This window comes from Neodiprion fabricii, chromosome 2, assembly GCF_021155785.1.
Source record: "Neodiprion fabricii isolate iyNeoFabr1 chromosome 2, iyNeoFabr1.1, whole genome shotgun sequence".
Classification (NCBI taxonomy): Eukaryota; Metazoa; Arthropoda; class Insecta; order Hymenoptera; family Diprionidae; genus Neodiprion; species Neodiprion fabricii.
This window is the reverse complement of record NC_060240.1, coordinates 13,795,401-13,823,004: the sequence shown is the minus strand read 5'-3', so window position 1 is coordinate 13,823,004 and position 27,604 is coordinate 13,795,401. Positions and strand designations below refer to the sequence as shown.

Here is a 27,604-nt window from a genome sequence, read left to right as displayed (position 1 = left end):
GATTATCGTAGTATCCAACTTGTTTGCAAGTGGCATGCAAGTAATATAAAACATGAAAAAAAGATAGACTGAACGTTGATTAGAGATGCACGATCATGATGGTTAGCCTGCAGGTTTCAATCACAGCTAGGTACAGAAAAAAAATGCAAAAACACAATTTGCTTTATTGCAACCTTCGATATACCAGGTGCGAGGATCTAAAGAGCAGTTTCGATATTTCTCAAATATTCAGGTATCTTACAGAAATATCGACCATCGCAAAGATACAGCCACGAAAATATCAGTATTGTATATTTTGCAAGCCTTATTCGACTGTATGTGAGAAAACAATCAGAGAGTAGAGAATTATCAACTGAAACAGAGAGAAGGTAATACGATTGATACATATAATTTAACACACGCGAAAATTTTTTCCTAACGACGTAAAATTTTAATTGAAGGATACTGTGATGTCAGAAAAATACTGGTATCCTCTGCCGACACTGATGAGCAAAGAAATCATGTTCCGAATGATGTACAACAATAGCGCGAACCACAGTATTACTGCACATATAGCGGATCAGAGTCAGAGTGATGCGGAATAATCGTGCCAGGTTTAAATTCTGCCAATCGCTTCGTCATGTTTTGCACGATCCACGTATACGAGCGTGTTTTTCAATTTTATTTATTATGACTTGGATTGCCACCAGCTGCACGCGTTTTGATCTACGCATTCCTAACGATAAGTGTAGACCAACCAGCCAGATTCTTCATTCGTTCAGGGTATGCAATATAAAATGTTCTGTGAAATCGCTATCGTCAACTTATTTACTTAGGTTTAATTACATGCGTTTAATAAATACCTACCTTCAATATTTACCTACCTACATGAATGTAATGTACAACGCATAGCATATCCTTTCAACACTAGTAAATATAAGTAAATATGTAGGAATTGCTTCCTACTCCGATGTTATGAAGTATTACTCTGAAAGTATGATGCAAATACGATGTGTACGTGTATAGGAGTTTACGTACGATATATATATTGTATATATATATGTGTATAATATGTATATATATATAATAGTGTATTTCACATTCAAATATGTACCTTTGAAACATTATAGTTATTAATATTTAGGAGATGTACACGTATATTCATGTAGAGGTGTTTTTGATATAGGTACATTTGACTCAATGCCTAGTAGCCGAAGTCACTGGATTCTACAATCAATCATCTGTATAATTTGTATACAATTATGTGTAAATTATGGAATATTCTGAATTTATAAATGTCTTTCGACAAAAATAATGTGCATAAAAATATTCGTGTAACTGTTATGCTTGACAGAATGTTCAAAATATTCATGATTTTCAATTTTCAGAAGTACAAGATAACCCTGTATAAGCAATATATAATAGCAGAATATTTCTTTCTTCAAGAATGTACCGAGTATGGAACACCAGAAGCCGGCACATCTATGAGAGAGTGAAATATTTGTACCTACTATATGCGTGAAAACGAAGGCTTTAATTTTGTGGAATCTGTTGTATAATCCAAATACTTCTCTAGTGAATTTTTTTCTTAAAATTTAACATCTTAGACGCTATGATATGTATTTGATTTGTTCAACTTAATATAGTATAAGTATAATATTTACTTTCATATAATATCTCAATAGGCCTACACAAGAATAATGAAATAAATATACTATAACGTCAATTAACAATAATTTTTCATAATTTTTATGCTACACAATTGTAGCAGTATAATGTATAATAGTAGTATACGCTTCAATAAAATATATCAATATTATGCAAATATGGAGTTCAATATACGGAGTATTAATATAATGATGCATCGAAGACAAAAATATACTTTCAATTGAATATCTTTTAATAATATATAGTATATCATTTAAACTTCTAATGCTTTAGGCATTTTCGTGATATGTTTAACCTCACTTATAGACGACATAGGAAACATCGAGATTTTGACATCGTATTAAACTGTCAATGGTCGCTCGAGAATCACGCAGACTTTTTACACTCGGTAAATCAAATCATTCGAGTAGCTATTCGGTATTTTTTTCCATCTATACCTACCATCAAACTATTTTTTCAGTAAGAGAACGACACGCATCAATCATAATATCTGCGTGAGCACGAGCGTACAACATCTTTAGTCATAATGCCATATAAATTTATTCTAAACTTTGACAAGTATTATTTTTGCACGTAATAACGGACTACAAGAAGTCTGAGGTCACAATAATTCAAAGTTAGCATTGCATATCTCCCTACGCGGTTTGAATTTTTAACATCTGTAGAAGGGGCTCGGCAAATGAACTTTATACTCATTTGAAACGTGTAATGTTTCCAACCATTTCGGCAAGTGAACTAAATTAATACTCAAAATTCAACGTGAAAATTATTTGTATAAGCTTGCAATTTTATTTCGGCATGCCCTAATTCCACAACGTTAGCAAGCGTGTAATTTTTTAGAGTCTTTGAAAATTGTGCAAGATTTAGGTCTTTCAAGACTGTGCCTGATTTGAAGTTTGCATTCATGTTTGTTTAGATCTTGCTACTCAACGCAACACGTTTGCAGAGATCTATTTCTTTCCTTTCTCCACATGGTAAGACATGATTCCAATTTTAAAAGTCAGATATAGACTTGCTCTCTTTCGTTCTCTTTCTCTCTGTCAACAAAAAGAATAAAATTTGAAAATCAATATAATGAAATGGCCATGCCCATTTTGACGTCGCTATTGATATATAATTGTATACATAAGTCATATGTGTGTATTCATATGATATGTATATATGTATCCATATACATCCATATCACTCAAACTTCCATTAATTGATTGTGCATATGTATTATGTATGTATACAATCGATTAATGGTTACATATTATATATATAGATATGTATACTATCGGTATAGTTATATATACGTTTTACTTATTTCATTCCGATAGCGTGACAATATTGACGCGATGACGCAACGGTTAATGTTAATATTACTTATAATAAATATATTATATAAGCAGCCTAGCCAGTAAACGAGATCTTTGATTTCATATAATTACACGAGAACAAGACGTTTACAGTTACATCAGATAAATTTTCATCTCATTTTGTTTCGTAATTTGATTTTCGATTGAAATATTACACTTATGCGTGTGGGCTATATACTTAAACATTAAAATACGAATGACATTACAATTGCATCTTATATATGATTAAATATAGTAAGTAGTTAATTGGTAATAGGTTAAATACCTACTGATATGTATAATATTTTTCAGTCATTACAATTACGAAAGATATGTATGTATTTTTCACGAGTCGTCATTTCTCTCCGGGCATAAAACTCTTCTGGTTCGCCGCGAGTGTACATTCTGATATTCAGAGCGGCGTTTGCCCAATCGTCATGGCCATATACGAAACGAAACAATCTGTAGTTGGTAAAACTGTACGTGGTGAATTCAGGGTAAAGAAATCGGAATTTAGAAATCCAAAGTAGCCAATTTACAAGCTCACGCGAGGGATTCAATTTTGCACTCTTATACTGGTAGGGAGAAACTTAAAACATAGGGACTGTTTTTTCTAGGTTAGTGTCTACGCGGTAGGGTAATCTTAAATTATAGATTTTGTATGTATATCTGATTTCGCCGGCTTTTGAAAACTCGGGGGATTTAAGCAGCCGGTGCCCTTTTGAAGATGCGATTCCCTTGACCAGTAATTCGTTTTTCTCCTGAAGTGTACTGGACAATGGACTTCACCTGGTCACTGGCCACTGGTCCGATGCAGACTAGGGGGTCCTTGAAGTATGAACAGACCTAGACGCAGAGGTTGTAATTAGTTAATTTACTGCCGAGGTATATCGAGATGAGACCGTGAAATTTTGCAGACTGATTGTGAGTGACTGACTGCCGATGTATAAGAAAACCGAACTCTGTTGGTCAACGATAATGTACCGCGGTGATATTTTTGTCCTGAAGACAAGGGAGCCAACCTACATGAAACGAAGCATGAAATGTCAAACCCTCCCGCATCGAGTGGTGAATTGTAATTACGCTGTTACGTGACTCATAACAGTCATCAGACACCAGTCAGTACTTAACGATAAAATAGTTTGCTAAGCCTTTTCAAATCGCTGCAACATCTATTTGACATCTACTCGATCGAAATAAATTCATAACACCTACATAACCTCGATAAGTCGCATTTTACAATTGAAACTTCTGCTAGGTGGTCAGCCTGCACGAAAGACCACCAATCGTAAGCTCGCGCATGCGCAGCTGGGCGCCTAGTTTGCTAAGTTTCACAGTTCCTTTCGGTAAGGTGTGAAAATATTGGCCAAATCAGATGATAAATCAGATCTGATCATGAAACCTAATATTCATTGGTTCTCCAACTCGCTTAATTCGAACATAGCATTGTGATTCTAGAATTCTAAATGCCAAACATAAGAAGACGTACAGTTCGTATATTCGGTTTCGGCGCATCCCATGTCACGGAAAGTGACGTCATATCTGAAATCTATTCGAAACTAAAAATATCGGGTTTGTTTACAGTGTATCAAGAGTCAATATGCACTGCCCAATATTTTTATCTAGATGTTGAAAACTCAAAATTACCCAAGAATCCTAGCAGAGGCTGCAACTAAACCGAATAGACTATCTGTTCCACAATTCAAACAAATTTTGGAATTTCCTTGAAATTTATTGTATACAAATTTTTGCCAACTATGAATTGAATGTAACAGCAAAGTCCCAGATTCAATTCAGCGAATCCAATGTAGCAGATTGAAATTCAAAGAGTGATGTATGAAAGTCCAACCAATCTGATTTATTCATGAAATTTGTATCAGACTATTTAGGAATTTGGACTTCTGATATTATTTCTGAACTTGAAAAACCTATGGATATCAAGTTCCATGATGATTGGAAGATTATCAATTAAGAGTAAGACCATATGCGTCATCACGGTTTCCCGTAGGTACCATACAAAGGTTAATCCGCGGAAGTGCAGAAAAACTTTTTTCTTACTCCGTTAACAGTAAACTGTAATTTACATCGTAAAACAGGGAATTTCGCTTTGATGAAGCAGACCTTCCGCGTAACTTCTTTCGGACTTCCTGACGCAGAAAGTATATATATGTATGTATATATATACATATGCCCGCTATGGGGATGGGCACGTGCACCGTTTCGCAATATCGCACAAATTGGATTAACGTCCCTCGAGGTAGCTTCATGCGTTTTTGTTCCCTCGGCTAAAGGTCAGGGATCGAGGAAGCGTATAAACCTGACGTAACTCGTTGCTACCCAGAAACTAACTCCTGTAAATCTCGACAAGGTAATGTTTAGAAGACATAAATACAAATTAAGTAAACAAGCTGCACTATCAGGTGACAAGAAATCGCACTCCAATTTTATAAGTACATAATTATTATCAACAGCGAGGGTTGCACTTATGAATTACGATTTTCATGCGTGTTTATCGTTGGATTTTATCGCGTTAAATTGAGACTGCCGCCCTACGCTGGACGCTGGTGAAATTATAATACCTATGAGAGTTCAAAAAATTCTCATTTCTCCGATTGCGTCTTATGTGGTACATGAAATTCAGCGTTTTTGTGCTGTGGAATATCCGAAGATCCTGGCGAAAGAGTGTACTACGCTATCATCTGGAGCACACATTGCACACCTATATGTAAGTCCGCTGCGGTGTTGTGTGAGGAAAATGAGAATATTCAAATGTAAGTGAAATTTCTCCATCGTGTATATTAATAAAGCTATATTTATACCTATACTTTAACATAACTTCACTATTTCGTGATTTACAGTGTGCGTATTTTTCCTTATCTCCAAATGACTTGAAATTTAAGAATCACAATTTGAACTGATCATTTCAGTGTTCACAATGGTGAATCTAATATCGCGATCGAAAATCTGAAAATTGTTTGGATTTCAGGAGGGAGGGGTGGGGGTGAGAACGCTAAATATTACATGTCAAATCTCGAAATTCAAATATTTAAAATAGTGGATCCAAAAAGTCACCCAACTGTTTTTTCGAATTTTGACTTCAGATTTGTAATCAGTCACCTCATAAATACCTCAGAGTATTAAGTCCCAACCAAATCAATTAGCCTTCTATATTTTCACCGGCCACTCGGAATTCTCAAATTTTGAGTTTAGATTCCTAAATAACAACTAAAAAAACTCACGAATAACCAATTTTGAGTCAATTACTGATAAGGAAAAATGTATGTCCCGAATGGGTGAACAACCAGCTTTGCCTGAAGACTGTTGAAGATAGTTACCCTAATGGGATTTTGTATGTCTTATGGGATTGGGTGTTGAATGGCTCCCGCCGATCCTTATTCTTAAGCTATCGCCTCACCCAGGCCCACTCACAGAGTACTGATCACGAAAATTTATCGAAGGTGGAATGATCTTTAAATTCTTCCATGAACGTACCGTACTAAATTGTGTCAGCCATAGACTTATAGAGATAGACTGCGCGGTCTGTGCACCGAATTGAAGCTGTAATTAAAAAGAGAGCGCAGCAGCCGAAGCCGGGTCTCTCACTTTAATCGGTAACTTGGTGAAGGACCGCCTGACGGCTATTCGCCATTTTTTCGATCATGCAACAGAGAGATCTGGCTGCAACTGTTGTTTTCTCTTTCGAATTACGGCTTCAGCTCGGTTCACGGACCGCGCAGTCTATGTCTATAAGTCTGTGACGATAGATCCGTAAGTATATGTGCGCTTGAAAAATTTAATTTATACTTGAGTACATCCTCATTTTCCAACTATAACACTGCCACGGACTTACTATCCGCGAGTTTATAGTGCTTAATCGTAAAATAATATGTTACACATAAATTCACTCAAAAAATTTACCTTTCTCGGGGCCTGTCTATGACGCCTTTGCAGCTGACAACAGAGTCCACGACTAATGTCACATTCCCCGGACATGTTGCATTCTTCGCCTGAAATATAAAAGATTCCAATCGTATTACCGTACGTGAAGAATAAGAAGAAACAAAGAATTTCAGAGTAGTTCAACCACTGACTGTATTGCTTGTTTGAGGTAACCGGAGGTTGACAAGAACGAGTTTCACCAGCCACTTCGGCGCACATCAGCCCGGTTTCGCAATCGTTGTCTCTTCTGCATAACTCGCCCTGTTTCAGTCCATAGGCGAACAGGCAAGATCCGATAACTGAACAGTAAAACACTACGTTACTGGATTCTTGATATCAAAATCTTCTGGTTGTCGGTGTTAGTAGTCGGTGAAAATTCTCTTTATTTGTTTCGAGTCTTTCGATCGTCAAACATCATGAATAAAATAATAGATATGATTTTTGAAGTAGAACGCGGTGGTATGAAGAAGTCAAATTATGACGTAACTTTTTTCGAGGTAATTTCAAAATTGTAGAAACGTTCCAAATGTACATTCCGGCCACAATTTCAAGCTTCGAGATTACAAGTGACGTAAAAAGATGATTTTTGTCTGTCACCCTTACCTCCGTCCACGTCGACGCACACAGATCCTGGGCAACAGTGTTCATTGGCCGTACACCGTTTCCCGTAACAGGGTTCTTCCAGCTCGTCCTCGACCAAATCTCCGTATACGTCAACGCCTCCGAGTCTCTGTGTGACGTAGCAAGCGATTTGTACGTAGGTACAGTAAAGTTCATTAATGCCTTGGGCTTCCGGTTAACTTGTTTGCGGTCCGAAACAGGGTGTGAGTTCGATTCTATTAGAATTATGTGACAACCATTGGCGATGCAGCTGACGCTGACGTGAGAAAATAGGATCCATTGTCACATAATTCATATAGAATCGAACTCGCATTTTATTTTGGACCGAAAACAAGGTAGCCGAAAAGGAAAGGCATTAATGAACATTACTGTATATTGTACATTACAGGCGGCATCGTATACATGCGAAATTACTCGCAGCGTTATAATCGACACGTTGAATAAGAGTTCATCTTAAATGTGAAGTTAACCACGTTATTGTGGCACAGTCAATTAACTTATGGTTTATAGTCAACTGTACCGGTGAAGCTTTCCTTCCTGCGCATAATTACGCACAGTGTTAAGAACGCCTGTGCCGGAACGTCATTGTATTTCCATCGACTTTGAACCGAGCGTGCTCAGTAAAAAAATACAACCCTGTAATTTACTCCGTGTGGAGGTGAAATAATAAATAAATAAATAAACGAGTAAACGGGCATATTAAATTGATGGACCTAACACGAGGATTGTGGGTATTAACAAATGGGCGGAACTCATAATATGGCTGGTTGGCCAAAGACCGATACCTTTTATCATTTTGGTCATGAGGTTGCCGTACAGCATGTATTCATCAAATTATCAAGTTCATAGGTTATGAGAATTGTCTTGAGAATTTTTGAAAATACGAAATATTGAGATTGTAAAAAAAAGCTCAGATATCGATGTTTTGTTTGTAATCACTTCAGTATGGTTAAAAATCTGGCAGATTCGTTGGATTTCACACTATAATGGCTCGTTTTATTTAGACGATAATTTTTTACAATTTGACTGAAATATTGTTGAAACATTTGATTTTACTACATTGTGCTGATATTGATTACGATTAGCAAATAGCAATATTGAAGTGAGTACTTGAAGAAAATCCGTTTCCGTGATTAGGTAGATAAATAGTCTTCTGAATGATCTGTGCCATAGTGGGGTAAATTCATATGAATCTACTTATAGATATTCAACGACTTTGGAATGATTTCAAATGAAGAAACGATATCCAAGCTAATTTTTTTATAACCCCAATATTTTCTATTGTTACATATTTTTAAGAAGATCTTTGTGGCTTACAAATATGATAATTAGATTAATAATCAATATCCGATTATCTCATAGTATACGATTAATGAAAAGCATCGATTTTTCGCCAACTACCCCCTTAATGTTACATTTTGTCACATGCGAGAATTTTTTATCCGTAAGGACAAGTAAGTTGAAGCCCAAACATGTTCAATCCGAGAGATCAGAAATTAATGCCGCGTTTATCTGTCAGCATAAGACTTTTTTTTTTTATTCCACGGCTTAATAGAAAAGTTCCAGGAATTTTCTTACTTTTGTATTTCAGTAACTTGAAGAAAAGTGAATGCCTCATGTTTTTTTCGTTTCAATTCATTAAAAAAAGTTGAAGCAGATATACAATAACATAAGTAACAAATTAACAAAAGTACTAACATAAGTAACCTGCTCATGCTGAAGTATATGATCAAAAACAGTGAAATTCAATTGCATATAACTTTTGCAATTACCCTTTAAGGGGAATGAAAAAATGCGAACTAATAATGATTTAAAAATACTCTACTTTATGCATACACGAAAAGCAGGGATTTTTTCCCCGTGAAACTTTCCTACGACAATTAAGTGTGCTTATTATAATGTATGTAAAACACACACTTCCATTCCTAAATGAATTTTCAAGCAGGCTTGTTTGTTAACTTTATTAATCTACGATGAATATTCATCACATGTAAACAGGATTCGCATATCAATGATTGCGAGCTTGTTGACACAGTATATGTATAGCGGTATTTCTTGTTTCCCAACTAAAAGCTTAATTGTATTAAAGGGTTGAGATGTGCTACATGAAAATTATTATAGCCTGCGTGATCGAGTCGGTTCAATATTGAAACCAAAACACTTGGTTCGGCAGCCTGAGGCTCTTACAATTTCCAACCAATCTGGCAGCTTCGAAGTGAACGAAAATATTTTTCTTATAATATAAACAGCAGAAAAATTCAACACGATTCACTGGTGTCAGTGGCAGTTAAAAATCACACCTAACATGCATAACATGCCGCAAGTCGAGGTATAACAAGCGTTTCGCGCATGTACGCAGTGCGCTTAAATTAAACACGCAATACCGTAATCAACGATAAACTCAGTATAACTATAATTACGTAGATCGATTACAATAAGTATTCAAGTCCCTAAAGGCTATTTTTGAAACACGCTTGCTCTTGCGTAATTTAATATATTGGAAACAGAACTTAAAAAGACTCTTTCTACGAGCTCGACCATTCTCAATACACATCTAACTTTAACGCGAATGGTACGTGGACCAATATTCCGTAACCCATCACATTATGCAGGTGCACATCGTATTTCGATTGGACAAATAAAATCTGGTAACGGCGCATGCCGCGCATAACAATTCAGAGGGCATAGTCGCCCAACTGAACTCTGACCGAAATACTAGAGGACATTTGCCGCTATTGATTCACCTGTCGCGAATCCCTAATCTCGCAATGGTACTGATGTCCCGAGGGTGTGCGAAAAGGTTAAATTGAACCCGTTTTACCTGCATAAAAGCGGGCTGACCGCCGCGGTGGCCTCCGTGACCCCCGTAGCCAAGATTAGCCAACATCTCCGGACTGAAACGATTAAAGAGACCGCCCCAGCCATGGACTTCTCTTAGTTGCATGACAGAGCAAGCCACAAGGACCAAAGCCACACCAGTATAGGACTTCATTATCGATATTGCTCGAAGTTTCCTTAGCACTGTGCACTGGAACCAATGCATAGCAGAAAATCAATACAGACAAGGTAGGTATTATGCTAATGCAGAATGTCAGCATGAATTGTGCTTGCAGATATGCTAATGTGTGAAATGACGGTGAACATGTTCAATCTTTCCATTCGTTGGACAGAATCACAGCATTAAGCAGATTTCAGTCGTATGTAACAAGATTGATCGTCGTATTGGGAGATAAAATTAAATTAATCTATAATCGATCGAATTTCTTGATTCATTCAACGTGAAATAAACGTTCTTGATGCAAATTCAATCGTCCATGTATAATGTAATTTAATGCATACAGTGAACTTACTATTCATAACCTACACAACTCTCCGTGAATGACTGGAGTAGCTTGATACAGTAGTTAGAAAAGAAAAAAAAAAAAAACACCTGCTAGTTGTAAAATCTCGAAAGATTTACCGAAAAGACCTGCAGCAAGCCTGCTAACAATACGGATCCACCTAGCCAGGGTCTCAGGCCTGTAGCCGACTGGACGAATTGGCAAGCTTGGAGCAGGTATAGAGGTAAAGTGCTTTATACCCTAAATCAGACCTTGCGAAATCTTTCGGCCAACTGTACGTTGTCGTGAGAATGATATTGCCGGGCGTCAAATTAACATTTGCCTATCGATTACTTACTAGTTGCAATCTGGTACCAAACTGCCCTGACAATGAGACTACGTCAAGACGTAATTTATTGTAATATTGCTCCGCATGCAGGGGAAGTTGGTTACAAAATGTGACAAAGACGGAAGTTATAATAATTAAAAGAGTGTATATCGAGCTATTTCTTTGAAATTATTCATGAGAAATTGAACACAGGGTGAATCAGTTTGAATGTTAGGAATTCTGGGTACCTATTACCGATCGACATTTGTTTCGGGGTCAATGATTGAAGACCGTCGGGGAGGTCAACCAGTCGTGAACAACGAGGCAAATATCGGTCGGTGAAATGTACTCTCAGTTACCGAAATGGAAGCTAATTTTTATAAGATGTACGCTAAATTGCATAGATGCAGGTGCATTTACCCTGCGTCAAATAGCCCATGGAACATTTTCATTCACATAGGTATATCGCATAGTTTAGATGATTTCAGGATCTTACTGTCGAGTTTTGCGATTTTCGAAAACGGTGCGTTTGCATAAATCATATACGTTTTGAAAGATACAATTCGAACTCAGAGATTACGCGGGACTGCGTAAGTACTGTCATTGTTTGTAGGAGAAAACAGGGCGAAAAAAATGCCACGAGAAAGGATGAGATATTTGATTGTTCCACCAAGTTTTGGAAAAACGGAGTATCTCGTAACAAGAGAGCATCGCAGCAACTTACATTATCGGATATACAGCGCCTCCCTGAGGGTCGTTCGTTCCTGGGACTCGGGGGTTTAGCTGGGAGCTGCTTGTTCGTGGGTGGACGAAACGGACTCGGAGGTGGAAGATGACTGAACGCCAACAGCCTTTTACCTTGAATCTATACCCAACCAGCAGTTCCGAGCGCGAGCAGAGTTTGCCGGGTTCTGAGCGCACGCGCTGAGGTTCCAGGCACCTGACGTTACCTCATCCGCGTTGGGGTTCGCGGTTCAATTTCCCCCAATTCCAACCCGCGTCATTCCTGGGCGCTTTTTGCAAAGCCCTCTTTCTGTCATCCCGGGCGATACGCCGTCCCTTAGTCTGCTACATTTCCATTCGCACATAAAACAATTACCACAGGGCGTCTGACTGGGGTGTTTCAACATTTTCATTTGTCAGGCGTCACAATTGGGAAAATTTTCGTTTCTTCTTTACGAGTCTCCGAATGGCCTTTTCCTCCCATAATCGTTCTCTGTAAATTTCTTGCGGACACTCGGCGGAATATGATAGCTTTGCTAAAGCTTGTGAATTGACATTTTCAGTGAGCGTCTTAGCTTCTCAGCATGTTTCGCGATCGATCTACACTTTGCATAACGATGTTCTCGTATAGTCTGCTAATATTCCGGAAAAAAATGTAATTCTCTTGATATTCCTGCACTGTACAGAATCTTCTGGTGTTACGATTATTAGACAAATTTGAATTATCGGGAGGAGATCGCTGGGATCTTATAGGAACTTGGAGATGGAGATGAAGATACGAAAGTATCAACTTTCGTAAGTCTCGAACTACTTGCTGTTCCATTTGTTCAGCTTGATTCTAATTATTGTTCTCGTAACCCTGCACAGCTTGGATAAGTTCAAGGCTTCATTGCTTGGCTTGTTTTTAATAAATTGAGGTAGCTTGTTTCACCAGAAAAATATGAGATTGGGTCATCTGTATTGCATGTGGTATCATTTGAAAAAATAAAAAATTGAATCAGAACTTGTTTACACCAAAGTTAGAATGAGTTTGAAGCTTTATTGATCGCTGCCGTACTTTTAAAACCACGGCGGGGACTTCGGCGTATCAAAAGTTATAACGAGTTGCAAAGAAAAATGGAGAGCTAAATTTTATGTGAAATTTTTCTGATGCGTGAAACGGTAGGTAATCACGGTTGTTACATGAATCACAAATTGTTATTAACGTCTTTGAACCTATGTTATTGTATAATTCTATGCAACAATATGTTCAGAAAGCGACGCGATTGTCATTTTCGGTGTTACATAAGAATATGAGCCTGAAAAAGTGGTTGAATTTTATTAATTTACATCTGGAATTACAATTCGATTATAGTTTGTTTTTATTAAATGTATGTAGATCGAATCTTACATATTCAAAATTAGAATTATAAAGCACTGTTGTTGTCAACCATTTCGCTTGGTGATCACAATTCTCTTCAAATCCGGAGAGTGTTCTTGAATATTTTACCTTCTTTGCCAGAATTCTATTTATTTTTATTCTTTTATTAACTGTAGTAAGGTTACCGGGAAGCAAATGTTAAAAAGTCTTTACATTTTTCCCACGTTCAATTATCCTTTGATTTCTTTTAGCAGATTCTGAACAGATACTTCCAGCATTCATTCTGCCCTATTATTTCAAGAATAGACACTGGCAAAATCTCTCAATCAGGCGCAGGAACTCGAGCTAATAAAGGAGCTTGAACACTATACTTACTTGGAGAATTTGCTAATTTGTGCAGAAGCTGAAGGGATCCGTGGTTAATGTGCGGCGTTTTTATACGATGAAATTAGCGGTAGAGCAAGGTTCACGATCAGGTCACTTGGGAGTTTTCCGACGATCCCAAACTTATTTGATACAGTATTATACCCGCCTCAATTTTGGTAAGTTGATGTTGACCTTTTAAATGGCAACCATCACTTACTTTGAGATCAACTATGAGACTACGATGAAAAACTCCCACTTCGAAGAACGTACATTATATCCAATTTAGCATTTCAACCATGAAACACATAGCTTTAAGAAACCGAACCCTTCGCCTGAGTGAAAAATGAAGATCTACAGAAATGCTCGTTACAGTAGTTTCTCTTATTACCCTTAGAAGCTTTGAAATATTACACGGGATGAATGGAAGAGAAGGAAAGGAGGAAGAGATGAGGAAGAATGAACTGCCGAAGGTTGAGGGGCAGCTGCGTCTATCGAATTACTAGTCAACCAAGTATCTGCAGAAATAACGTGAATCAATTCGAAATCCTTCAGTCCTGCTTGGTCGCCGCTCATTTCACAGGGATTTTATAAACTCAGTCGTAATGATGACATTAAAAGCAGATTCCACACAACCGGGTGGTAGGAAGAATATATATATACCGTTATTCGTTGTTACCATAATATACGGGGTCTCCCGACGATCTCTGTTCAAGCTGTGTCCTTCCATCCTGCTATCTTCCTCTTTCTCTACCGTATTGATCCACCTGAGCCGTGTGCTCGCCTGGTAGTCCTTGTTTCCCGCCGCGGCACTCTGTTGCTCGCACTACGTATTTTCGCCAGGTACGTAATACCTCCGCGAGCGAAGCACCCCCTTTCTATTTTTTACCGAGGGGATAACTGGATAGGTAATTATACCATGTTGACGTACATGGGACACACAATGCCAGTGCTCTGGGTGCTGTGTGGTTCGGATTGCCTCATTAATTTGATAATGCACGAGGCTGACTTCGTTAACGCGCCAGAGCTGTGATCCGAGTCCAAATTCGTATCCGCTATAACAGAGTTCATTGAGTATATACGCTAAGTTTGCAGTGTTATAATGGTATTGCACGGGCTTCGACTGAGCTCGTATTTCTTGAAATACCGTAAACACAGAAATATCATATAACGAAGGTTCGAAAGTACAACTGAAATTAAGCCAGTTGAATTTAGTTGAAACAATGTTCCCCTAACACGGAATAAAATTGAGAAAAAAAAAAATCTCAGCTACAATACTACAATTATTGATGACTGAACATATACCGCTATCAAATCATTTCTACAATGAAAAAATTGCAACGGATTAGCGATTTTAATGAATAGGTCTCACTTTGTTCGTAAATGAAGTCTCTACAATTATACAAAAACAGATTTTAGATAACGGTGGAGTATTTGTTATTAAGAAATTCATTCACCATTAATCACTTGTAATGATTTCATTAATCATGTTTTTTAATCAGCTGAAGAGGCAAGCAGAAAATATGACTTGCCGATTTGTAAAGATTCATTACGACCAAAATAATGCCTGGTTCAATAAAATTGTTCACATGTCCTGATTTTTTCACTGTATAAATGATTTAATATTCGGATCTCTCCGTAGTCTTCAATAATTATGCTATTTAGGCTGAAATTGATGTTTCTTTTTTATTTTTTGTTCCGAGGGAATATCGTTCCGACTAAATCTACCTTGACGAACTTCAGTTGTACTTTCCAGTCTTTGGCCTTACATGAAATTTAGGTCTTCACTCGTTGACTGGACTGTACGTTTGGTAAATCCTTAACCTTAATGCGAAAGGAAGTGTCGACAGTCTTTTACAAAGTCCATTTTCACCTTTGTATTTATTGAGGTGTGAAATTTCTATAGTCATCTTGTCGAAATCAATTAATCGAATGTTGAAAACGTGTCACTTTTGCTACAATTGGAAAAGTATCTTCGGAAATATAAATGGTGTTTTCCTCGTCAAATGTTACTTTTCACAGCGTTCGAGACGTGGGTGCAGTTTGTTACATTTGACAGTTATGCCTCGTCGTTTTGCGTGTCTTTTACAATAATTTTATTGTCAACAGGTATTGAAATTATTACCATGAGTGAAATGAAATTGTATACTCAATGTAGAAATATGAGTTGATGAATGCTCCAATACTCATAAAAACAATGCAACGATAATGATTAATCGTTATTGAGATGATTGATAGATTATAATTATTAAACTTTCCTATAGTTGTTTGTGAAATGGCTCGAAGAGACTTACAATTTCACACTGGCTACGGGGGTTTGATCTGTAGTGAATTTTATCGACTTTTCGCCAAATCTGAAACTCGATTTGTATAAATCGCTACCGTTTATTTGCGTTATATTGTCAATGAAACCTGTGAAGTTTGTGCTTCAAATTTTGCGGCACTAAGCCAGCTGTGTAGGAAGAGTAAGAATGGCATTAAAGGCAGGGTGGTAGTTTCACAACGTAGCTTAATATATTTGAAAGCGTTGCTTTCGCAAAACTGAAAGGCTCACAGTTGAATTAACCGACCATGCGCCGATCGATGAATTAATAAGCGGTTGACGGTGAGCGCGAAGAAAGCACAGTAGGCAACTAAGTTGTATAAAAATACCTTTAATAAATAAGTAACACCTAACAATGAATAAATTATTATTCTAAGCGGTAAGGACATTCACACATTATTTTTTAAGTAATTTTCACACTTGCATACATACATAACCACCTGTTATTCTTTACTATATACATTAATAGTAACGTCTAGTATGTAAACTTGTTGCAATTAGCCGATGAATCGATCCAGTTAATAACCAATAAATTAGGGGAGACCTTTCTCTGAGCAATAAATAGATATTATTACTGTATATCGACTTATACATAAAGTCGAAAGACAACTGTCCACCGGGGAAGTTTAATTCTTTCACGTGCATGGGAAACCTCTTGTTTCCACGAAATATCCAAGCTTCCATATGCTCCAGCATCTTTAGCAGCATCAATGGAAATATAAATAGGTGTGCGACCCGATTGAATTTCGTGAATAGAAATATTCCTCAGTTTCAACGATTACACAGTGACATATATCTATATATAATATTATATATATTATATATAATAGTATCTTATGTTCTATATCCATGGCGAGATATAGAAAGATAAAAAAAAGAAATTTAAATATGCACATCGTGTTTGAGAGCGAAGGGAAACATTGAACATTCGTTCTCTTCGACTCGTTCGACTTCACGTAAGTGAGCCAAGGGAAAGAGCGATAGGAAGTCAGTCGAAATACAGTCAAGCACATTGACGTCGTTAGAAACGAAGGAGTAACAATTGGAAATTAATATACTTTGAAATTCGAGCTCAAAAATGAGACAATCGAACGGTGTCGCTACTACCCGCAATGTTTGAGCTGATCTACTTTGGAGTATTAGCTTCAGACACCAGTAATACTGTGCAGCCATGGCTTAAAGTAAGTTGTTCTCATGTAAACACCAGGAAGATAGGGAGCAGCGCACTTGATGCCGTGGGAAACAGTCCCCGCCAATTCCCACCTGCCGTCGGAACGTTGTAGCATCAGAGGTCCGCCACTGTCACCCTGGAAACGGAAACATCAATTGTTTTATGGCGACTACGAAGTGAAATACGTAATTCGAAAAGTGTCTTCGTTGATTGACTTAGTTTGTGTATACTTTGATTGAAAAAAATTCAAGAATGAATACTGATTTTGATTCCGACCTCACAGGAATCCCTTTGTCCATTGGCGTAACCTGCGCACAAAAAGCTGTCAAGAATGAGCTTCCGATGACCGATGGTCTGGAACATCTCTTGACAAACTTTATTTTCCATAATCGGCACTTCGACCTCTTGTAGAACGGAAGGAACTCCGCCATCTGTAACGATTGAGTAAACCATTCTGAGATTTCGTTCATCACTGGATGAAGTGGATGTTCGTTACATGATATTGAGGGTATTTTTGTTTTAGGGATGAAACCTGTGTTTCCGTGTTTATCGGTGAGTTCCTCGACTGTACGTAATCACGTAACATCAAATCTTAAAAAATGAGCAAAACGTAATTTTAACGCGCGATGATTTTTAGACTATGTAGGTGTAGATCTTTTGCAGTTTCTGGATCATTACACGCAGAATTTTCGTCCAAGGAAGATCGACTCATGAGAGTAAGTCCATAACAGATCCAGTGAACCCTGAATACGTTAGTACAGTGAAGTCGAATTGATTATTCGCAATGGGGTAGCGGAAACTAGCAAAGGGATACTCACTGTATTTAAGTCTCCCCCATCCAGTGACTGTAGCCATTCTTCCAGTAAAGTCTGCGCCGTCATCTGGCATGCAGATCGGAACTATGTGCATATCGAATGCTACTGGTGTTTCCATCTCCAGAATAGCCAAATCATTTTCGAAGGTTGCTGGGTCGTAGTTACGGTGAACAATAACTCGTTTAACGTTCCGCGATACGCTACGCTTTGTCTCGTGTTCGCCGGTGATATCAAACTCGCCGAGTACTGCCACAAGCGATGCCAGGAATCTGTCGATAGCGTTTAAAATATCGATATTAGCTAAATACATGTAGGCATGTGATATTGGGGCACATATCCAAGACCTACACTTTTGTAATGAATGTATGAGTCGGCAATTTCTTGCACAGTCCATTAAACCACTCCCAGATAAAACATGCAAATCACGTCCTTGTGGAGAGTTTTCATGCTTTATCAACCATCGGACCAAACTGATACATAGTTATTCTGGGCTCTATATGGAATACATCAACATACCACAGTAACTATTATACTCACCCTGGTTGACAGTGGGCAGCGGTGGTGACATATTTGTTTGTGATAAGTACACCGCCACATTTATTTTTTGTGAACAATCCCAACCAAGTTGCCTCACGTACAAGAACTTGCCAGGGCCATTCGCCAAACTTGGCTGCTTTTCCTCCAACGATTCTCCCTGTTTTCATCAACGGCCTAACGCCGCAATCTGTGGAAATCAGGAAAAACGTGTAGTATCGATTGCTTTATTGTTATTGGTCAACATTGGAAAATTATATGAGAAATTGACCTCTTTCGTAATTTGGTTTATGACTGCTGGCGCTTATTTCGGTAGAACTCACTACAGGCCTTTCAGTTTCTATGGAACTGAATTCCGTATTTGTGGTAGTAGGCACAGTTGGCTTCCTGACTGGTTTTGGTCTCTTGCTGACGGTTTGTGGTGGTTTTGTGGTCGTGGCACTTGGTGTAGCTGGCTTCGGTTTAGTCGTCGAAACTTTTAGGGGTCGAGTAGGTTTGGTGGAAATAGTCACAGTCTTTTGGGTTGTCGTAGACAAGCGTGTTGGCGGTCGTTTAGTGGGAGTCGGCTTCTTGGTGGGGGACGGAGATGACGAAACTGTTGGTCTACGAATTGGCTTCTTCGTGGTGACAGTGATGGGTGGTTTTTGACTAACTGTGGGTTGTGCAGGACTTTGCGTTGTCGTGTTTGTCTTTTTCTTGTAAACTACATCACCCAAGTCGTCAAAGTTATCCTGAAGCGACTCAACAATCTTATTGACAAAGACATCAACCTTGTTTCCTAGAACATCGTCTTCGATAAAGGCTGGCGTTGGGATATCATTCTCGTCAATGTTTTGGAAATCGGGATAAAAAGTTTGATTGAACGATTCAACAATCGTGGGTTTTTCCTGTTGCGAGGATGGAACAGACATGTTTAGGTTCGGATTCCTGACTGGTGGGAAGTTATTGAAATCATCAGGAGCCGTTGTCTCGTCTTCCGGACTCACTGGCGTAGCAATTCCTTCATTACTTACAAAGATCGGGTCTTTAAAGATTATTGGATTGTGTGCAATTATAGTTTCCTGGGGCCAGGTGACAGACCCAGAACCAGGCTGACTGTATGACGGTTTAAGATGGAAAGCTGGCTTCTCTGACCACGTGGAAAGAGTTACGGGTGATATTGGAGGCTTTTTGGTCTCGATTTCGTAATAAACCGTAGCATCCGGTCTCTGAGAGTCAACCGCTTGGTGAACCGTCGGCCTCACAGTTTGAGGTGTTCCCGCTGGTTTTACAGTGGTCTCGCTGTTGACGACGATGGGCTTTGTACTCGTGGCACCGTCTTTCAAGTCAACGCTTATGTAACTGGAGGATACTACTCGTGTGTTATTGGACTCCATGTTGTTGGTCGATATGACCGTGTTTATGTTGTGCGTTATAGTTGTTGAAAAGGCGGGTTTCTTTGAAGCAACAGGCTCGGCAGTAGTCGGGGGCCGTCGTGGAGGTGTTTTATGGTCACCTTTCGTAACATATTCAGTTCCCAGGGGACCCAAAACGATCACAGTTGGCGCAGGTGGATTAGTAGATGGTCTGTTTGAGTATATATTTTGAGTAGATGAACCAGTGTTGTACGTTCCCTGAGTAGATGATATCGGTGTATAAGTCTTCACAGGAGTATCGTGAGTATCCGCTTTGTCAGGATTCTCGGCATGTTGAGTTACCTCATAATCGTAATATACCGAACCTTGATTGGGTTTGTAAAAAGTGTATGGAAAAGTGACTGTTGTCGCATCAGGCCGAGCAGATGGACGAACAGAAGGAAACTTGATTTCTGGTGGTCCGACGGACGTTCCGTCAATGCTCGCCCATGTTTGTATGCCAGAATCGTCGTCATGGGGGTCAGGATGGGAATTGGGCTCGGGAAGGGGTTCAGGTTCTGGGGTTGGGTTACTATCGTTTAACAGTGATATGATGTGATTAATCGAATTCTCTTCGTGGTCAAGAACATCGTGTTTTTTGTTCCCAGATTGAGTTTCGTATGTGATTGTTGGTACTCTAATCAACTCATCTTCTTGTGCATACGTTGTTGGTGACATTGGAGTGGTAGGACCATTCTTCGCGGTTGAAATGTACTTGGTATTCTTTTCTGACATCACTTCGTCTGCCCCTGTGACCAAATGATCTTCCTCCGGAGATTTTGACGATGCTTTCAACAAGTTACTGTTTATTGTTGAGGTACTGTGGACGCTGACAGGTTTTTCGTGCCCCAGCCCAGGCGGCTTTGCGTTTGGCCTCTGCGGTCTTGAAGGCAGCGAGTACAGTTCGTAAGTTACAGATGACATTTGTTGCGCATTGTTGGGTCTCTCAGTTACCGTAGGAACCTTCTTGGTTGAAATGCCGTGAGCGATCGATGGAGTAAGAGACGACTCCATTTCGGTGGCGATTTTCTGAGTCAAAGCTTCTACCTTCTGAGTAACTTCTTCAACTTTTTGCATCATTGCGTCAGGAAGCTTCTGAGTGTTTGGCCTGTGGATATTTGACTGATCAGTTCCACTATTAGGCTTTGATAAAGAAATAGATCCCGGTATGAAGAGGTCATCGGGATTATTACTTTCGGTAAACAAGCTACCATTCTCATTCAGTAATATCGTATCGGGACTTGAATGGTTGTTATTTCCAATTCCCTGCGAAAACAAAACAGGCAACTGATCGACCGGATCAGCAATTTGCAAGACTTGATCAGGATTTAAAAAGGTTGTTACGGTGTCAATGTCTCCTGGGTTTTGACTATTCTGAATATTATTGTTGGAAGCTGAATGGGTGATTAGTCCAGGTAGCCGCAAATCGTCCAAGTTGCTTTGCTGCTGCAAGAGAGCAGAAAAGTCAGATTCAAGATGACTCACGTCAACTTGAGGAGTTTTTGTTTTATCTTGAGTACTGCTAGTGTGATGAAGGGTTGACGAAGGTGGTCTAAACGTTGAAATTTTAACATTCATATTTCCTCCAGCTCCAAGAACCTCTGAGAGTGTTGGTATGTCTGGTCTTCTTATGTCGGAACCATCTACGACAGTTGTTTGACTATTTTGTCCTTGACTGGGAACTTGCGAAGGTACTATCCCCATTGGAGTTCCGTCAGGATTCAGAAGAATCGGCATGTCGGGAACGTGATCAACTTCATAGATATTTTGGAGTCCTGCGGTACTCGGGCCAGTCTCATACAATTCTTCAGCCGGTCGTTCGGAAGGCAGCTGGCAGCAAGCGCCGAACAGAAATCCGTCCATACATGCACCAACAACTTCGCCACTTCTTCGTGTGCATTCATGGTTGAACATGCAAACGGCTGGTTCGTTTGAGACAATTCTAGTTGGATGTGTGGGTTGGCATACTTTGGGAACTATCCTGTATCCACCGAACAATTTTCTGCCTGAAATTGGTAAATAAAGTACCGGTTACTCGATTTATTCTCTTCCACAAGAATAATACGTTAACGTAAAATAGTGAAAGTTATAATTCTTATTACAAGGGGACTCATAGTTGTATCCAATTTTGTTAGATCATGATAGAGAAATATTAAGTGTCGGTGGGTATCACAGCCCGCACGTCTTTACTTCCTATCAATCTATACAGTTACACGCGCACGCGGAATGTTGCATATGATTTCAGGAAATGCACTGTATGTACATTTCTCAATATAACTTGACCCGTGACCTACTTCATTCTGGTGGCCCTAAAGTTCTTATATAAAACTGAATAAAATAGGTCCCTATGCTAATTAGCTCGCACGCCCGAGGCCGTAACCGTGATCGTTTCAATCTACTCAGCATCAGCTGGCTGCCAATACCAAGTAGCTCGTTAAATTGGACAACTCTCGAACATGAATGGCAACAAGGCAATAATCAGTACGCATCCTGATCTGGAAATTAGAAATGTGTCATCAGACGCCACCACTATTACTAATGGTCAAACTAGAACATTATTATTTTGCTGATCGAAGGTTTCCAATACATTGCTAACCTATTCGTTTCTATTATGGTTAGTCACTAACGATCGATACCCGTGCATCTATATGCCAGCTCGCACTTTCTTCCGACAATTTCTCTTTGTCAATTTCATTTCAATGCGCTGCAGGTTCTTCGCTAATTGAAAGTATTGTTTGTAACGATGATAAACAAGTATAATGGTAATGTACAAGCGGGTATACCTTTTGCTTGAGGCACGTAGGACACCGAGAAGGCGGATGTCGTCACTAAGATTGTGAGGAAGACGTACGCTTTCATGTTTATTCTCGGAACCATCTGAAACATTTATGATCGATTGAAAAGTAATTGATAATTACAAATTTTAGGCCAGTACTATTACTTTTGTGGAATTACGTAATTATACAACATAGTTGGCGTATATATGGTCGTTGTCAGCATCCTTCTACTTATATAGGTGCCCATCGTAACCCGGTGAACCGTTAAAAGAAAATATCGGTGGGTTAATGTAAGCCTCAGAAGTATATACCGTCGCAAAGAAGCAGCTATTTCTGACATTATCGATCTTTTGTTCTACTCTCTTTGCTCTTTTCACATATTGAACTAGAATTCAATATTGGATAAGTAAGTAGGTGCTGTCAAAAACTAGGCCCCTGCCAAAATTGTGTGAAATGGTTCGAACTTCAAGTTTTCAGGATCACCGATATGTCTGATCAAACGGGAAATGGACAAGGAGGTGTAAATCAATTATACTGTTATCACTCCTATCGACGCCAATGCGCTCGTACTTGACGCACCGCACAGCTCTCCACGCGTTTCACGCACAGGTTTCGTTCATACACATGAAATCCCGTTATCCGCAACCGAGCATAGCCATGGTATGGCATACTGAACTGAAAGAAGAGAGAGAAGAGAAAGATAGGGAGATGGGAAAACAGAGAAGGAAGAAGACGAAGCAGAAGACAGAGAACGAAACGAGACAGGCAGAGGTAGCGAGCAGGTAGTATCATGGTGGTGTAGGTTCACGAAGGCACAAGCCACCGGTAACCTAGTTACTAGATTCCCGGGCTGCACCATTCCAACCGAGCCTTTCGGTCGTTGGCGAGAAAACTAATAAAAGAAGAAGGGGGGGGGGGGGGGGGGATCGTAAGAATACGGAAGGTATGAAAGAAGAAAAGTTGTCACTCCTTAGGATCGGTAGGTAATCGTTCCGCACCCAATGTCTGATTATCAAAAATTGATCTTGCAGAGCAATGCATGGAGGAATATTCGAATTTGTAAATTGTATTAAACCTTCGATGATGAAATAATCCACTTGGACTATTATTGCATGATGATTTTCCATAAAGATGCCTTCGATAAGCAACAATACTCCCAAAAAGTCTCGGTGTTTCATTTCTTCTTTGGGTTACTTTTCCTCATAAAATTTAGCGCGTTCTCATGCGAGCTGAGTGGTGTATGACCTCTTGAAGATCGGCGAAAGGCTAGGTCAAGGCTTCTGTGCACCCAGCTAACTCCAGAGAGGCAAATACACGGCGGAACGTTGGACGAAAAAAGTAAGCATGCCGCGAAGTGGCCAGTGATCTATAATCACTGTAAGAGGGTCGATGTGATACGGTGAATATTTATTTTCGAATCATGAATATGAAGTGAAACGGTCTACAAATTGATGACATGATTCGGTTTTAGAATATCAACAAGCGACCGTGCAGCCGAGTATATTTTTTTCCCCTCTCTTTTATTCTTACAGTGCCTAACTAGCGAACCTAATTATTGCCAAGCACGGAACCGGCTCGCGTGCACAGCAGTGCGTGCGCTATCTGTCTGTCCGGAAAGTGCAAGTTCAACTTGTAAATAACGCATAGTTACTGCATTTTTTAAATTATCTACAGAATGTAGGCTTATCTTGGATACGGCAGAGTGCCCTTAGTTTATCATGAAACTTTATCATCTATGTATATCTTAATGGTTCGTTTTTCTTCAAATACGTCCCAGTACTATACGCATATGCCAAGAGCTTGGTGAATGCAAACTGATACTGATATTTCATTACGAGTATGTTTTTTCAGAATTATGATATTTTTATGAGCATTTTTCAGTAAAATGCTTAATGAAGTTGCAAAGTAATAATAATACATGGCCGATAAGATCTGAAACTTGCATCAAGCTCCTTGGCCTTGGCTTCGAGTGCCGTTAGACGATCGGTTAGAGTTACATGATACATGCAGCAGAAAAGCAGTTTCTATAGGATTCCATTTTTGTGTCTCTCTCTGTCGTACATGATGTACAGGTACAGAGATTAAATTATAGTTTCATCTACTCCATGCGACCGATAAACTCGACTGAAATATTCTAGGAAATGTCACAAACACGTTACTCTAGGTGTTCGGAGAGTGTTCTCGGTGGAATACGAACAACGTTGAGTGGAAAGCATCCAAAGAAATACGTATAAATATAATTTTGTCTTCTTTTGCCAAATGTTAACAGAAGGCCCAAGAATTTTCTTGCTTACGATGTACGTTCCCTTTAAAATTCAACGACCAACTGTCAATGTAAATAAGTCTGTCTGATAAGTGTATCTAGCAATAAGTGATGAATTTACGTATAAGCGTCGAGCCTTACATTATGCGGATCACGAATCCTCAATCGTGACCAACCGCGAATGCGCGCACAGAGAAAGCTTCTTCTGTCTTCTCGATTATCAGATCTGGGTGACCCAATTGCATTGCAACAGTTCAACTTCCTCTGCAACGATTGAAATTATTTGTTATTATCACTGACGCGTACTTCAGGCAGGCTGAAGCAATGTTCAAAGAACGGTAAAACCTAGCTACAATTCGAGATGACGAAGAATTAAGGCATGAAAGCTCGGTTCTGAAACCTCCCCATACATCGAGTATGAGGATATATTGACTCGATCTGGTCTCTGCGCTCTTCAGACCTCGTAAAATCTCTGTAGCTTATAGTTGCAAGGGATGCCGAAGAAATAAATTCCTAGAAGCGAGCAGTTTGACCCCTTGAGAAGATAGCCCGACGAGCTTAGGTCCTCGTGAAACGTGGATATATGTGTTAACTAAATTATCATGTTAATTTTGTGATGACAGAGCCGGTTGTTCGCCATTGACCGTTACAAAGCTTGGTATGTGTCATGCGTACCAATGTCAGTGCCCAGCAACGGGTGCTGATGAATTTTCCTCAACATTTTCTAACCACTACTTCATTCAGGTATCACTTTCAGACAGCAATCAAATGATCACTCGACAAGAGAAAATAAAATTAAGGCAAAATATCTAAAAACACGCTCGCGTTCAGAAAAAGTATCAACTCCATGTGGCCAGGTGAAACGAAGCGTAGGAAAGAATCGCCTACATTCTGACCACCTCTTTACCCACAGTCTAGCTTTCTCCAGACTCCACCTGACGGCCACGGTTAATTTGACCGGATCGTTTACTCGTCCTCCGAAATGAGACGTAAACGCATGCTAAAAATCAATCGCGCTTACGAGCCTAAAGAATTACTATTGAAAAAACAAGGACGATGGAATTGGTAAAAAATGGGGTATTGTGTGTAAATGCTGAATAAATACTTGTGAAATAAGATGCAGATATCGAACATTAACACTGTTAGCCGTCAATAACTCCAAACACTATAAACTATAGAGTTAATCTTAACGGCATACAAAAGATAAGACTGGTTGACTTACATTGAATGTTTGAAGATGGTTCGACTAGTTACGGAAAGACGAATGTTGAGATGGTTAGAACATTACGTTTGCGTGGGCCTTTAGCCTTTACTTCCGGAATGCAATCCTCCTGATGTCAGTGCCGTAGCGGATAAGTCACTATACTTTATAGCCTTTGCCACCTATGGAGACACTGGAAGTCCACCGTTCCTCGTGAATGTGTCGTATTTGCGTAGATCTTTATGAATGAAAATTTGGAGTTTTGTCGATCACTATAAAGTGCAGAAACAGAACGTAGTCCTCTCTTCCGCTGTTCGAAATTCGTGATGGTGGATTGAAAACGTTCAATTATACCCAGGTACTCAGTCTGCAGCAGTTGATCTTTGTTGGAGAACGACGGTAGTCCTTTTTCAAAACTGGTCCCGGGCGGGTAACGGAATCACTGTACAACTCTTCTTCGTAACTGATCCCACAATATCGCGAACGAACAACGTTTCGGTCGTAAGTTAAAGGAAAGTACGAAAAAGTTAAACCGACCGATCCAAAGTCGACGAGGGTTACAGGCAGAGCACACTGCCGGTACCAAAGGACGGTATGTATCGAAAGCACGCCGAGCTGATCAAAGTCTGTTCTGTCCACTATCGAGCCATCCAGTTAGTTAAGTGGAAGCTACCTGACTGTCGAGCACTCTATGCCCTGGCAAAACGGGCATGGCTTGGGTCTGGCATGTGGTGGAATTACATGGCAAAGTCATAAGCGGTGCTCAAGTGGTGGTAGACCGAAGCAAGTTACCCACGATGCGAACGAAGAGGAGAGGGGCAGCTGGTGGAAGAAGCACGGAGTGAAGTACAGGACGATTGGTGGACAAGGCGAGCGCAGGGAGAGGCGCAAAAGGTAAAGTGGGTCAGTGGCCCAAGTCACATGGTGGGGCCCGACGACTCTCGGCACACTGTCCTACTCCCTGACGATGTTTCGTCGCCGACGGTGCACGTGCATTTCCATCTTCGATTGACAAAAATTCAACCTAAGGCCGTGCCGAGCGCCAAGGACAGAGAGACAAGGGCCGGGTAAGCTGCACCGTCAAACTCGAGAGAGATGAAATTTCTCCCAGGTCGTTAATGGACGCGAAGATTACTCCCGCTGCCTCGGTAATATACGGATCCATTAGCCAAGGGTCACGGAAGGATCGACACAAAAGTTAACTGCGTCTTTGAAACTTCCCGGGTAGCTCGCTGGGCGTAATTTCTGGAATTTTCCGAGATATCAGAGCTGTACATTCGTTGATAATTTATATAAACTGGTAGGTATGTTGATGTTGAAGAAACAGGCCGTTTTAGCAAATGCGGTTCACCGTTGTTGCTCGAACTACGGTAGTTCAAGGCCACTGTCAGCAATTAGATCAGAATCTTTCGATGATGTTACTCTGCCTCTTACGACGACAAAAAATGACAATCTCTCCGATTACAGACGAACGTTTATAATACGTAA

General features: G+C 39.6%; 2 protein-coding genes and 2 long non-coding RNA genes across 5 annotated transcripts; 2 read left to right on the top strand and 2 right to left on the bottom strand.

Moving 5' to 3' along the window:
• Nucleotides 1–215: 215 nt before the first annotated feature.
• On the top strand, nucleotides 216–1,276 carry LOC124174932. Its single transcript, XR_006869036.1, has 2 exons — nucleotides 216–368; nucleotides 441–1,276. It is a non-coding gene; the product is annotated as an uncharacterized LOC124174932 (long non-coding RNA).
• LOC124174931 (prohormone-3) lies at nucleotides 1,039–12,073 on the bottom strand. Its single transcript, XM_046554587.1, has 6 exons — nucleotides 11,917–12,073; nucleotides 10,366–10,572; nucleotides 7,527–7,653; nucleotides 7,076–7,222; nucleotides 6,903–6,991; nucleotides 1,039–3,830 (listed from the first exon to the last, which is right to left on the bottom strand). Exons 2-6 carry the CDS (start codon nucleotides 10,534–10,536, stop codon nucleotides 3,687–3,689), a joined length of 678 nt encoding a protein of 225 aa, XP_046410543.1. The 5' UTR covers nucleotides 10,537–10,572; nucleotides 11,917–12,073; the 3' UTR covers nucleotides 1,039–3,686.
• Nucleotides 12,074–15,583: 3,510 nt separating this feature from the next.
• On the top strand, nucleotides 15,584–26,690 carry LOC124174821. The gene is made up of 3 exons (XR_006869008.1): nucleotides 15,584–15,696; nucleotides 23,627–23,631; nucleotides 26,680–26,690. It is a non-coding gene; the product is annotated as an uncharacterized LOC124174821 (long non-coding RNA).
• On the bottom strand, nucleotides 16,277–26,853 carry LOC124174817 (serine protease filzig). 2 transcript variants are annotated; one of them, XM_046554334.1, is made up of 7 exons: nucleotides 26,138–26,853; nucleotides 22,659–22,752; nucleotides 18,753–21,881; nucleotides 18,485–18,671; nucleotides 17,951–18,216; nucleotides 17,409–17,563; nucleotides 16,277–17,268 (listed from the first exon to the last, which is right to left on the bottom strand). In XM_046554334.1, exons 2-7 carry the CDS (start codon nucleotides 22,750–22,752, stop codon nucleotides 17,107–17,109), a joined length of 3,993 nt encoding a protein of 1,330 aa, XP_046410290.1. In that variant the 5' UTR covers nucleotides 26,138–26,853; the 3' UTR covers nucleotides 16,277–17,106. The 2 variants fall into 2 exon arrangements, with proteins under 2 accessions (XP_046410290.1, XP_046410291.1); XM_046554335.1 differs by lacking the exon at nucleotides 26,138–26,853 and adding an exon at nucleotides 25,057–25,173.
• Between the last annotated feature and the right edge of the window lie 751 nt (nucleotides 26,854–27,604).

Coding starts and splice junctions, on each gene's coding strand:
- LOC124174931 (XM_046554587.1), bottom strand. CDS start 10,536: ATGAAGTCCTATACTGGTGTGGCTTTGGTCCTTGTGGCTTGCTCTGTC. Junction 7,654..10,365: donor GTCAGCCCGCTTTTATGCAG/GTAAAACGGGTT, acceptor TACGTCACACAG/AGACTCGGAGGCGTTGACGT. Junction 6,992..7,075: donor TACCTCAAACAAGCAATACA/GTCAGTGGTTGA, acceptor TTTATATTTCAG/GCGAAGAATGCAACATGTCC.
- LOC124174817 (XM_046554334.1), bottom strand. CDS start 22,752: ATGGTTCCGAGAATAAACATGAAAGCGTACGTCTTCCTCACAATCTTA. Junction 21,882..22,658: donor CTACGTGCCTCAAGCAAAAG/GTATACCCGCTT, acceptor TACCAATTTCAG/GCAGAAAATTGTTCGGTGGA. Junction 18,672..18,752: donor TAAACCAAATTACGAAAGAG/GTCAATTTCTCA, acceptor TGATTTCCACAG/ATTGCGGCGTTAGGCCGTTG.